Raw genomic sequence first — 12,500 nt, 5'->3', positions numbered from 1 at the left:
TGGATTGTCTGTGTCTGTTGCGTGCAGAGCGTCACACACACACACCTGTGTCTTACCTTTGATCTCACACACACCTGAGCCACAAGAGCCAAAGGCTTTCAGAGGTTTAGTCTGATTCTGTCTTAAGCCGTGAGCGGTTCAGGCGGTGCCATATGGCGAGAGACGGTGTGTGAGAACGCACTCAGTGACACTGCACGATACTCCTGATTTCAGGAGAAAATGAGAAGGGCAAAACCAGCCGAACCAGAGCAAGGATAGTGGACTCTGTTGATGGAATAGTTCCAGTTGAGGAGGAAGCGTGGATGGTTGAAGTATGGGCATAGGCAGTTCCTTTGCTCCCCGATCAGATCAGGTCTTCACTATAAGGTACGGTCAGTCTGTTATTACCGTGGTTTAACTAGTGTTCAGAGCATGTGTTTCCAAACGTCACAACTGAGAAACAATGAAGGACAGGATTGTCTCACAGTAACAGTCTAATGTGTAATCAGCTTGGGTAAACTATGTCTTGAGATGTGTTCAGTGCTAGGGTTTCCTCTAATTCTGTGTTTTACATCTATGATCTTACAGTGCACTGACTGATGTGTGTTCGCTGTGTGTTCACTGTGCGCTACAAGAACTAGCGCTTCCATTCGTTCAGCCAAATGTCATTCTTTTGAATGTTACAATTGCTTTTTTATCTGCTTGTATTGTCGAAAGCACTGGAGGATACAAATAATTAAGATATTTTGAATTAGGGGTGTGAAAATATATATATATATCGATTCCGATTCGATTCAGTATTGATTATTTTGGATATCAGGTGCAATACATGGCAAATTTTCTCAAGGAAAACAAATCTCTTCACTAATGCTGTAACTGTGGGAGTCAGTGGTAGCCTATAGGCTTCATTAGCCAACTATAACATTGTATAATATTGAACTGATTTGTATACAAACACTTAAATTACACTTTTATTTATTTTTATAATAATAAAGTTATATGAAATATTAACATTTAAATGGTGGCTGTCATAAAAACCTGCCAGATTTATTCAAACATGCATTAAAAATTGAAGAACATTAAAAATTATAATGAATATGTAATATGGTGCATATATTTAGCAAAATGCTCCTCTCTAGAGTTAATTCTTCTCGCTGACTGACGAGTTTATGGCCACTGGATATGGTTTTTCTGAGGTAAATGTGACGTTACATGACATTGTTTACAAGCTGTTTTACTGACGTCTTTCCACGGTTGAAACACTGATTGAGCGACTCCATGTCACATGATACGGACTTCGATAAGTTGTACTGTATCTTTAAACACACTTTCAGAAGCTCGTTCATGTTTATCTCGCGCTGTAACTGGTGTTATTAAGGCGGAGGAGAGGATCATGTGCTTCTCTAGAGCTGAGCCAGAGCGATCTCACGCCACAGCGACAAAACGCTGTTTATGTTTTTGAATTTCGTAAGAAAATGGACGTAATTTGAAATCTGAGACTTTGTTTCATATCAATAGTAACAAAGCACAAAGATTATTGCGATTTATTAGATGGGATGCGCTACAGTGTTACATTCATTCATCAACTGAAAACAGGATGACTAATCGCTTCTTGGGATTTAAGAATCGATATCGGTTCGTAAAAATGAGAATCGATTAAAATCGAGAAATCGATATTTTTTACCCAGCCCTAATATATATATGCATGTATATATTGACACCCCTAATTCAGATATCTTATTTATTTGTATCCTTCATCTTTTTTTTTAAATCTTTTTTTTAAAGAAATTCCTGCAGTGTTTACCATTTTTAAATCAATAAATGTAATACTGCATTGACGGATTTCCAGCCTCAACCATTTAACACTCTATAACTACTATAATGGCCATAGCAGTCATTCTGACCGCTCATATATTATTTGCATATAATTTCAATAAGCTATATCAAATCTAAGAAGAAATGGATCTGTAATGTTAGGATAGGTAATGATAAACCCCAGAACACTACATTTTAATTCTAATGTATGTGAAAATGTATTAGTTAATCGACAACCACAGAACAGCTATTGTAATTACAGATACAAAGTCGAAAGTGATACATTTTCTATTATTTTCTTTGTAAAATGAAAACAAATGTATTCATCCTTGGATATTAGAATACAATAACTTACAAAAACATCGGCAATATGCATTTCAATGCACAGGTGAAACCTTTATGGGCACATATGAAACGCATATGCCCCAAACTGGCCAAAACTGTCATTCTGACCGCCACGGGAAAAGAATATGAAAATATAATAAACTGCGAGAAAACAAACTGATTTAGTAACCAATATTTGTTTTAGTGAGCAAATGAAAAATGTTATGCATACGGTGATACGGTGATACGGTCGTGTGCAAATGCATTCGGTCAGTGTGACTGTTATGGCCATTCAAGGTAGAAATACTCAAACTCGTTTGTGTCTTGTAATTTTAATTAAATAACAATGATAGAATAAAATAGAGACACATTTAGGAAAAGTCAGGGTCCTATAGTTACATGGGTTTTATTTCAACAAACTTATTACATTGCAAAATTTTAAAACAGTCAAAATGACTGCCTTGGTGGTTCTAGTGTTGAACACATATTTCTAAAAAATAAAAGTAGTGGTGTTTTTTTCCTCTAAGTAATTTTCCAGTCCATTGAATTTGAATGGATTTACTATTTCATTGTTTAATTATGATGTTCGTTATTTAAAAATGAACTAAAAAACATTTTGTATTAGCATCAGTCTTGAAACAAAACTCTGCGAAGCATTGATGAAACAAATGCAGAGTTCTGCCGGGTTGACTAAAGGAACATCTGCTGTTTCCATCCAAAGCTGTGAATTTAACTCGGGTGCAAAATTGGAATATCACATAAAACATTTGTGAATAAAGCAGCGTTTCCTTCCATGTGTTCAAGAGAACAAAACTGACACTTCCTGGGATATTGGTAATAAAGAGTTTAATGGCATCGACTCTGATCACAGTGTGCATGTGACGAACACGGGTGACGCTGACGTGCAGATTCATAAACAGCGCTAAACAATGCAGCGTGTTTTTGGGATGCTGAAGAAACTACGTTCATGATGACAACATGGCGCAACATGAAAATAATGCAACAATGAAAATGCAATAAAGAAAATATTGCAATAATTCAAATAATGCAAATAATGCAACATGAAAATCATGCAATAATGAAAATGCAATAAAGAAAATATTGCAATAATTAAAATAATGCAATTATGAAAATGTCATGTAAGCGGCAGGGAAGAGGTTTGTCATGTAAACATATTACAAAAAAAAAAAAAATCTGTCATCATTTACTCATGTTGTTCCAAACCTGTATGAGTTTCTTCTGCTAAACACAAAAGAATATATTTTGAAGAATGTGGGTAACCAGACACTTGATGCTCCCCTAGTATAAAACAAAACAAAACGTGGAATTCAATGTGGAGCATCAGCTGTTGGCTTACACACATTCTCCAGAACACCTATAGTCATTGTGAAAGGTCCCGATGTTCCTCTGGATGGTCACCTTCTCTTCTTCTCTGCTCCTCAGAGTGAGTTTGACGCCGAGGCAGAACCTGTCCAGGATCATCCTGAAGGGAATCTTCCAGGGCGTGAAGGTGGTCCGGGGACCCGACTGGGACTGGGGGAACCAAGACGGTGAGACTCCTCTGATCATTCATCTACACATCGGCCCAGAGGCTGAGAGGAATGTTCTGGGTTTAATAAGGTTCTGGCAGCTTATTGAAACACATAACCATTTCATATGAAGGAAGCCCTTTGACTGTCTTTATGACCTTTATGACTTTATAGTTTTGGCAAAATGAGTTTTAAAGGTGCGTTGTGTAATATTTAGGAGGATATGTTGACAGAAATGCAATATCATAAACATAACTGTGTTTTCAGTGGTGTATAAAGACCTTACATAATGAAGCGTTGTGTGTTTATTAGCTTATAATGAGGCGTTTCTCTCTACACACACCGCGGGTCCGCTTACATCCACATGTTTCTACGGTGGCCCTGAGCGGACAAACACGTTTCCTCACTATGTTGTTCTTCATGCGGAGAAGCTTCAGCTAAAGTCAGTGAATAAAACACTGACACAATGATGAACAAGTCACAATAATATTCGCAATAACATTGTTTTACTGAATAATTAGGTAAATATAATTTCTTAATCTCTCTGCTGTCTCAGACGACGACATCACTTCCTGTCGGCCACCGTAACTTCTGTTGTGTGCAGTTCACCACCTCACCACTAGATGCTGCTAAACTTACACACTGCACCTTTAAATAATTGAGATTCGATCGAATAACCGTGATTGGTGAATAACTGCGACAGGCCGATCACTGAATAAACGAATGAAGGTCTGGGATTCAGAAAGGAAGTGCTTTTCTTTCTCCACTGGTTCCACATGAGCTGTGAAAGGTGAAGAGTTTACGGCTGATGAAATGAGGTTGTGTTCTCATCACTGTGTGTGTGAAGATCTGTGATCTGTGTTCTCACTGCACTGATGAATGAGTCAAAATGTCTGAGTGCCGTTGATGGACACTAGAAGTGATAGACTGGAGATCTGTGGCGTTATCCTGTGTTTCGCGTGTCATGGCTGTGTTCGTGCTGGTTAGTTAGTGATGTTATTATTAGACGAAGCTCCAGCTCATATTCAACCCCAAAATCAACAGAGAAAGAAAGAAGAAATCGTTTTCCATGTAGAAAATAAAGCCTGTTCTTGGCATGAAGAAAACGAGGCCTACTTTTAGGACCATGAAGATTATTTATTTGATTTACAAACAAGTGAATACAATTTTTAAAAAATGTGACTGTAGTATTTATAGAGCATTTTTAAATGAGGGGGAAACAAATGAAAATACCAAAATACACAATTTTCTCTGTGCAAAATATGATTTATTATTTCCTCTTGTGATTTTGGGGTAAATCTTGAGGTTTTGTGAGATTGACATGTATTTGGCATAGATTTCCGCATAGGCTGTGTTTTGTGGTATCCTTGTTGTTTAAGGATCCTTTCATTGTGAAAAGTCAAATATTGGCTTTGCTCAGGTTAAGTATTGATATGAATTCTCATAACTCTTAATTAACTCCAGTTACACACAAAAAAAGTATTCTGTTTGCAGAAACAAGCTTCCATATAAATACATTACTGTAGATCTGCCCAAAACATATGACTAGATATTGCATATAAAAGCACAGGAATCCTGCATATTGTGAAATATCTGAGATATTTCCAGGTGTATTTTCTGACTTTACTGTGACATTTCTCACTTCATTCAGACACGACACACACACATGTTGATTTTTAAATGTGTTGTTCTTACTTCTCCCGATCCTGGTCTGAGACTCCTGCCCTGTCCCGCTTGTGTGTGTGTGTGTGTGTGTGCGTGTGTGTGTGTGTATATGTGTGCGTGTGCGTGTGCGTTTCCGTGTGTGTGTGTATATGTCTGTGTGTGTGCGCGTGTGTGTGTGAGCAGGAGGCGAGGGGAAGGTTGGGAAGGTTGTGGATATTCGTGGTTGGGATCAGGAATCGGGTCGCAGTGTGGCGAGTGTCACATGGTCTAACGGGACCACGAACGTCTACCGAATGGGTCACAAGGGGAAGGTGGATCTGAAGTACGTGTCGGATGTTCAGGGAGGATTCTACTACAAGGAACACCTGCCCAAATTAGGTAACGTTCATTTACTAATTTATTCACATGTATTTACATCTAAATTACAGTGTCAGACACTCCGATGAATCCATGAACCATCCAGAACCGATGAGTCTTCTTACGCTCCATATGTGTGTGAGAGGGACATTTAGGATTCGATATTACAGAAAATAGTGTTTTATCACATTATATTGTAGCCTACGGAGTCTGCACATGACATCGTGGCCGTGAGTCGTGGCCACATTGAACTGATTACTGTGGGAAATGTGTGTGTGTGTGTGTGCAGGTGAGCACGCGGAGCTGCAGAGACAGGACAGCGCGGACACACACTCGTTCCAGCAGGGTGATAAGGTCAAGTGTCTCCTCGAGGTGGATATCCTGCGTCAGATGCAGGAGGGACACGGAGGCTGGAACCCCAAGATGGGAGAGGTGAAAACCACGCGTTTAATACTTATAAGTGCACTATATTTCAAAGAATTATTATTTTAAAAAAAAATTGTAATTGAAGTTATAAGTTATGAATAACTCTTTTTTTTTTAAATTAACTTTAAATTTGAAATGACTTTCTTTTCTGTTGATGTCACCAAGACCATGCAAGTAAGTGGGGAACAATAAGAGTGACCAGTGATATCATAGCAGACGTTTCACAGTTCAGCTCAGCCTTGATGGGCAAAACCAAGCCCTGCTTTATTCCATTCAATATCATTTCAGAAATACCTCAAATTATGAACGTTAAACATGTTGAGTGTAAATGGCCTGAATGTTTTAGTGCTGGGTAATAACGTGCATCTCTTCCGATAATTCAATTCAAGTCTATGCCTTTACTTGTAGCTGGACTTTAAATTGGACACACACATCTCAGTAGTTGTGATGTACTGTAGTGTCTCAGTCTACATCACATTCACACTGGTGTTTTTGGACAAAAATGTGAATATAAAAATAATAATAATAGATTTATATTATTATTATTATCCCCAAGACAGTGATATATTACTATTGTAATACTATGGAATATTAGTTAGCATTTTATTTTTACGGTGTCAGTTGAACATCTTACATGTACTTTACTACAGTAATAACAGTAAATTATGCATAATTACACAAGCAACAACACTAAAACAAACCCATACATTTAGTAGGTTCATGTTGTGAATTGATATTACGCAGTACTTTTCTTTAATTTACACTGTAACAATGTCACCTTAATATAAAGTGTAACCGAATATTTCATTGTAAGTATATTATTTTTTTGTAGTAAAAACGGTAGCACTTATGCAGTATCTTTTATGTAGTTATTATAGTAATTACTATAAATTGTGCATAGTTACATGCAATTAACCCTAAACCAAACCCTATAGGGAGAACATGTAGTTAATTATTATTTGCTTTAATTGTATAATTATACTGTACTTTTTGGACATTTCTAAATGTAAAATGTAAGTAAAATGTAGATAAAGGGGTCATGACATAGTTTTTTTTTATTTGAATATGTTCCTTGATGTTCACTTATAATGGTAATAAAGTTTTTTGCACAAAAAACAAACAAACAAACAAACATAAATGTGGAAAAACTATTATTTTCGACCTACATTAAGCGTCTGTCTGAAATGATGTGTTTTTAAGGCGTGGCTCCTTTAAGGCTGTTATGATTGGCTAACGTCACTACACAGGAAACAGTATCAACGCCCACTCGCTATTGAAGACATCATCCACATAAAACCATCATTTCTAGACAGAGCATAATGAAATCCTTTACTGACGGTGTGTGCTGCATCTGCTCTCAGATCAGTACAGTCGCCGCTTCATCTGTCAATACAGGTTTACACCGTCCCTCGGTCAAATGCTCCGAACAAACATATAATCCTCCGACGTGACGCCGTTAAAACAAACCATCCACTTGTTTCTAGGGATGCACGAATCCACTTTTCCCAGGACTAGGCCGATACCGATACTTACATTTTTGTTACTTGCTGATACCAATACCTGTATTTTCATTGCATTTGTAATTTGTACATTTATTAGGTAGAGAAACCAAAAGAATATGAATCATACTCATTAGTTTAATTTGTTTAGCACAATTCTCTATTACAAATTTGATGATATATCAAAAACTTCTTGTCTAATTAATGTACATTTAAAACATTATAAAAGACAAGTAAACATTCAGAAATAATCCAGTTACAAATAGCACAGACAAATTCAGATAATAATGAAATAAACAGTGATTTCATCAGGGTAGTTCTAATATTTTTCAGGTACAGAATTTGAATAAACCAATCAAATGTAAAAAATTACACTGCATATAATCCTCACTGTATAAAACATATATAATGACTTGTACAACGGCGTTGAGTAATATGGGTCAGAGAGATGTGTGTTCGGTTGCTCAAACGCTCGAGTTTTATTCCGTTCTCCAACTGTACTGTTGGTTAAGAATGAAATGGCTGGAGTTTATTCACCTCTACTATTGAATCCAGCGTTTCATCAGCGCTCGGACTCCACGTGCTGTTAGTCTGGGGGAAAACTAAACACTATTGGCTATTTGGAATTTCAAATTTCCTATTGGAAATGACGTCAACGCATCAAACAAAGCTCCGCCTTCCAAGGAACTTCAGTGGGGCTTTAAGATATTACCAGCTATGTTTAATTGGATACTCACCATTTTTACTTAATTTTGTGTGATTTTGTCAATGCAAGCGTGAAAGAGAATGCAGTTTTCAAGCCATAGACTCGGTTTTCTGGGAGCGCGCTTTGGATGTTTGCGCACAGTAAACTGCTTGTCTTATATGTCTTGGCTTGTAATAATGTAGGTTACCACTCGTACATAAATCAAGTAACAGTTCAAGTTTTTACTCGCGTATAGGATTACGTTTTAATCCAAATAATGCATGTGTGCTGAGTGAGCGCACAGGACAAATAGCCTATAACACGCTCTCACACGTTTATTTTTAAGCATTGTTGGGAGGAGTAAAATTTAAATGGGTACTTGGTTTCAACAACCAGATGCATTTACACTTGTCCAGTTTCGTCTGGAATGCGGCCCAGACCACGTCCTGATGTGGTTTGAGCGATCGGATTTAAATCCGTCTCGAATGCATTTCGGAGGGCATTTACACCTGATCTTTTCACGATCGGATAGCCATCCAATCACAGAACACGCATGAAGTGGCCAGATGTAAACAGCCCCTTATATGTCAAAAGATCAAGGCAAATTTTATGTCTCATGTCATGACCCCTTTAAGACCATACATGTTGTACTTAAAATTGTTGTATTGGATATCTGTTGTGTTTGTGTTGGCAGTACATCTCCAGAATTGGGTCTGTGCACAGAATAACGGACCGAGGAGACGTGCGAGTCCAGTATAGTAACAACATCCGCTGGACGTTCCACCCCGGAGCTCTGACCAAGGCAAGAAGATCCCACAAATAGCCAGACGTACTCAGAGGAAAAGCCATGTCTGTTGTCCTCACCTGTGAAGTGTTTGTTCCAGGCAGACTGCTGTGTATATTTAGCTACGCTCAAGCTCATACGGTGACTGTCTGCTTCGCAAAGCCTGCTTATTCCAAGAAGCAAGCCATAAATAGACAGCTGTGCCTATTTCTCTCTGCTAATGGCGGATGAATGATGCCAGATTGTGGCGATTAGCTAAAGCCTCAGACGACTTTGACTAATTGGTATTTCAGGAAGTGTGTGTTGCTATAACAGAGTCTCTGTGTCTCTGTGCAGGTCAATACGTTTGCCGTGGGCGAGCTGGTGAAGGTTCTGGATGACATTGACAGTGTGAAGAGACTTCAGGTTGGCCATGGCGAGTGGACAGACAGCATGGCTCCTGTAGGTTCCTCATCAACAGACACGTTTTGGGAGTGAAATCACATTTATTTGAGGAAACGAATCCACTAACCTTTAAAGTAAAGCAGCACAATACATGTAGCACAGTTCACATGCACAGTACATGTATCAATATAATAATAAAAAATGTATATACAGAATAGAATAGTTAGTGCTAGTATTAATGGGTCTAGTGTTGATGGAAAATATGCATCTTCAGCAGTTTCTTGAAGATGGCCAAAGACTCAGGTTGAGTTCGGCATTCGTCATTCCTCTAGTCCAGGTGAAGGTCTGTAAAAGTGATTTTGTGCCTCTTTAGGCCACAAGACGCCGTTCACTTGCAGAACACAAGCTTCTGGAGACACATGGATCTGGAGTAATGAGTTTAGGTATAGCCAATGGTTGTTCTGTAGGCAAACATCAGTGCCTTGAATTTGATTCAAGCTGTGATAGGCAACCAGTGCAATTTTGTGAGGAGAGATGTGACGCTCTCTTCGACTCGATAAACTCTCTTGCTGCAGCATCTGGATCAGTTGCAGAGGTTTGACTGATGCTGGAAGGAGAGCATTACAATAGTCCGGTCTCGATAGAACAAAAGTTTGGACAAGGAGTTGAGTAGCTCCGATAGGAAGGACCTGATCCTCCTGATGTTGTATAAGGCAAATCTGCAGGACCGGGCAGTTCTAGCAGTGTGGTCTGTGAAGTTCAACTGATCATCAATCACAACTCAAAGGTTCCTGGCTGTCCTGGATGGAGTTATGGATGATGAATCTAGCTGAATGGAGAAATTGTGATGAAGTGTTGGGTTGGCTGAGACCACGAGCAGTTCTGACTTTGCAAGGTTGAGTTGAAGGTGATGGTCCTTCATCCAGCAAGAAATGTCCGTCAAGCTGAGATGCAAGCAGCTCCCGTCGGATCTTCTGACTGGAATAAGAGGTAGAGTTGTGTATCATCAGCATAGCAGAAGGAAAAAACATGTTTCTGAATGACAGATACTAGACATGACATGTAGATGGAGAAGAGAAGCGGTCCCAGCACTGAGCCCTGAGGCACTCCAGTAGCTAGATGATAGCAGTGATAGGATAAAACATGTTTCTGAATGATAGATCCTAGTGATGACATGTAGATGGAGAAGAGAAGCGATCCCAGTACTGAGCCCTGAGGCACTCCAGTAGCTAGATGATAGCAGTGATAGGATAAAACATGTTTCTGAATGACAGATCCTAGTGATGACATGTAGATGGAGAAGAGAAGCGGTCCCAGCACTGAGCCCTGAGGCACTCCAGTAGCTAGATGATAGCAGTGATAGGATAAACCATGTTTCTGAATGATAGATCCTAGTGATGACATGTAGATGGAGAAGGGAAGCGGTCCCAGCACTGAGCCCTGAGGCACTCCAGTAGCTAGATGATAGCAGTTATGAGAAAAACCATGTTTCTGAATGACAGATACTAGTCATGACATGTAGATGGAGAAGAGAAACGGTCCCAGCACTGAGCCCTGAGGCATTCCAGTAGCTAGATGGTAACAGTTATGAGAAAAATCATGTTTCTGAATGACAGATACTAGTCATGACATGTAGATGGAGAAGAGAAGCGGTCCCAGCACTGAGCCCTGAGGAACTCCAATAGCTAGATGATAGCAGTGGTAGGATAAACCATGTTTCTGAATGACAGATCCTAGTGATGACATGTAGATGGAGAAGAGAAGCGGTCCCAGCACTGAGCCCTGAGGCACTCCAGTAGCTAGATGATAACAGTGATAGGATAAACCATGTTTCTGAATGACAGATCCTAGTGATGACATGTAGATGGAGAAGGGAAGCGGTCCCAGCACTGAGCCCTGAGGCACTCCAGTAGCTAGATGATAACAGTGATAGGATAAACCATGTTTCTGAATGACAGATCCTAGTGATGACATGTAGATGGAGAAGGGAAGCGGTCCCAGCACTGAGCCCTGAGGCACTCCAGTAGCTAGATGATAACAGTTATGAGAAAAACCATGTTTCTGAATGACAGACACTAGTCATGACATGTAGATGGAGAAGAGAAGCGGTCCCAGCACTGAGCCCTGAGGCACTCCAGTAGCTAGATGATAACAGTGATAGGATAAACCATGTTTCTGAATGACAGATCCTAGTGATGACATGTAGATGGAGAAGAGAAGCGGTCCCAGCACTGAGCCCTGAGGCACTCCAGTAGCTAGATGATAACAGTGATGGGATAAACCATGTTTCTGAATGACAGATCCTAGTGATGACATGTAGATGGAGAAGGGAAGCGGTCCCAGCACTGAGCCCTGAGGCACTCCAGTAGCTAGATGATAACAGTTATGAGAAAAACCATGTTTCTGAATGACAGACACTAGTCATGACATGTAGATGGAGAAGAGAAGCGGTCCCAGCACTGAGCCCTGAGGCACTCCAGTAGCTAGATGATAACAGTGATAGGATAAAACATGTTTCTGAATGATAGATCCTAGTGATGACATGTAGATGGAGAAGAGAAGCGGTCCCAGCACTGAGCCCTGAGGCACTCCAGCAGCTAGATGATAGCAGTGATAGGATAAACCATGTTTCTGAATGATAGATCCTAGTGATGACATGTAGATGGAGAAGAGAAGCGGTCCCAGCACTGAGCCCTGAGGCACTCCAGTAGCTAGATGATAGCAGTGATAGGATAAAACATGTTTCTGAATGACAGATCCTAGTGATGACATGTAGATGGAGAAGAGAAGCGGTCCCAGCACTGAGCCCTGAGGCACTCCAGTAGCTAGATGATAACAGTGATAGGATAAACCATGTTTCTGAATGACAGATCCTAGTGATGACATGTAGATGGAGAAGAGAAACGGTCCCAGCACTGAGCCCTGAGGCACTCCAGTAGCTAGATGATAGCAGTGATAGGATAAAACATGTTTCTGAATGACAGATCCTAGTGATGACATGTAGATGGAGAAGAGAAGCGGTCCCAGCACTGAGCCCTGAGGCACTCCAGTAG

The 12,500-nt window shown here is 39.8% G+C and overlaps 2 protein-coding genes across 2 annotated transcripts in view; both read left to right on the top strand.

Annotated features, from left to right (window-relative positions):
• The window catches only part of LOC311278748 (nuclear factor 7, ovary-like), a 1,193,180-nt gene that overhangs the window by 171,972 nt on the left and 1,008,708 nt on the right, over positions 1–12,500 (top strand). The gene's annotated exons all lie outside the window — the stretch shown is intronic.
• The window catches only part of mib2 (MIB E3 ubiquitin protein ligase 2), a 61,860-nt gene that overhangs the window by 19,178 nt on the left and 30,182 nt on the right, over positions 1–12,500 (top strand). The window contains exons 4-9 of the mRNA XM_084389714.1: positions 3,562–3,668; positions 5,496–5,690; positions 5,959–6,101; positions 8,974–9,081; positions 9,400–9,536; positions 9,821–9,833. Coding sequence (XP_084245840.1) covers positions 3,562–3,668; positions 5,496–5,690; positions 5,959–6,101; positions 8,974–9,081; positions 9,400–9,536; positions 9,821–9,833 — 703 coding nt within the window. The remainder of the gene's footprint in view (positions 1–3,561; positions 3,669–5,495; positions 5,691–5,958; positions 6,102–8,973; positions 9,082–9,399; positions 9,537–9,820; positions 9,834–12,500) is intronic.

This window comes from Rutilus rutilus (genome assembly GCF_951802725.1).
Source record: "Rutilus rutilus genome assembly, chromosome: 19".
Taxonomy (NCBI): domain Eukaryota; kingdom Metazoa; phylum Chordata; class Actinopteri; order Cypriniformes; family Leuciscidae; genus Rutilus; species Rutilus rutilus.
Note: the sequence above shows the minus strand (reverse complement) of the source record. Positions and strands in the feature narration are given on the sequence as shown.